The sequence below is a fragment of the Schistosoma mansoni genome, chromosome 5, assembly GCF_000237925.1.
Source record: "Schistosoma mansoni strain Puerto Rico chromosome 5, complete genome".
Taxonomy (NCBI): Eukaryota; Metazoa; Platyhelminthes; class Trematoda; order Strigeidida; family Schistosomatidae; genus Schistosoma; species Schistosoma mansoni.
In genome coordinates this window covers 6,632,164-6,632,816 of record NC_031499.1, presented here as the reverse complement: position 1 = coordinate 6,632,816, position 653 = coordinate 6,632,164, and the positions used below count along the sequence as shown (strand labels likewise).

General features: G+C 32.0%; 1 protein-coding gene across 1 annotated transcript in view; it reads right to left on the bottom strand.

Moving 5' to 3' along the window:
* The window catches only part of Smp_143680 (putative laminin), a gene marked incomplete at its 5' end in the record, with an annotated part of 109,653 nt that overhangs the window by 35,313 nt on the left and 73,687 nt on the right, over window positions 1-653 (bottom strand). The window contains 1 exon segment of the mRNA XM_018797756.1: window positions 590-653. This exon segment is cut by the window's right edge and continues 216 nt beyond it. Within this exon segment, the coding sequence (XP_018652766.1) occupies window positions 590-653 (64 nt within the window).

The following is a 653-nucleotide window of genomic DNA, read 5'->3' as shown; positions in this document are numbered from 1 at the left end:
CTTTGGATAGAAGTGAAGTGTTTGAATTTCCTCACATGTGATTCACAGCTTGTCCTATGCACCTCAATGTTGATTGGTTCTTGTTGACCTCAGATCAATCAGCAATAAACAAGAATATTGAAATCAATCTAATTGATCAACCAATCAGAAAAATTATGCAAAAACATAGGAACAAAAATCAAACCAATGGGAGATGCAACCAAAACAAAGAAATAAACAATAATAGATTTAAGGTCAAATAAAAACCAATCAACATCAAGGTGCACAGGACAAGCTGTGAATCACATGTAGAGAAATTCAAACACTTCACTTCTATCCAAAGTTTGTGCTGCTGATGATGTCGTTCAGAAGGATGATGAAAGTTCCACGACCAAACCATCCAGCTCAGAGAACAAACTTACATCAAAATATCATGTTTTAAAGTCTTCAATTACAATTCTGATTATAATCTCGTTTATTCCTCATCTGCTATTTCTCTTGTAGCCTATTGTTCTAGAATTAACCATCCATCTGATCTGTACAAATAACCTTGAGGTGATATAACAGTCAGATCAAAATGAATCTAATATTAATAAATTTTAGAACTTACTTTATCATAATTTAAAAATGTCATTACTGTCATATTAGATCGTTGATATTCTTTTAATGGTGTT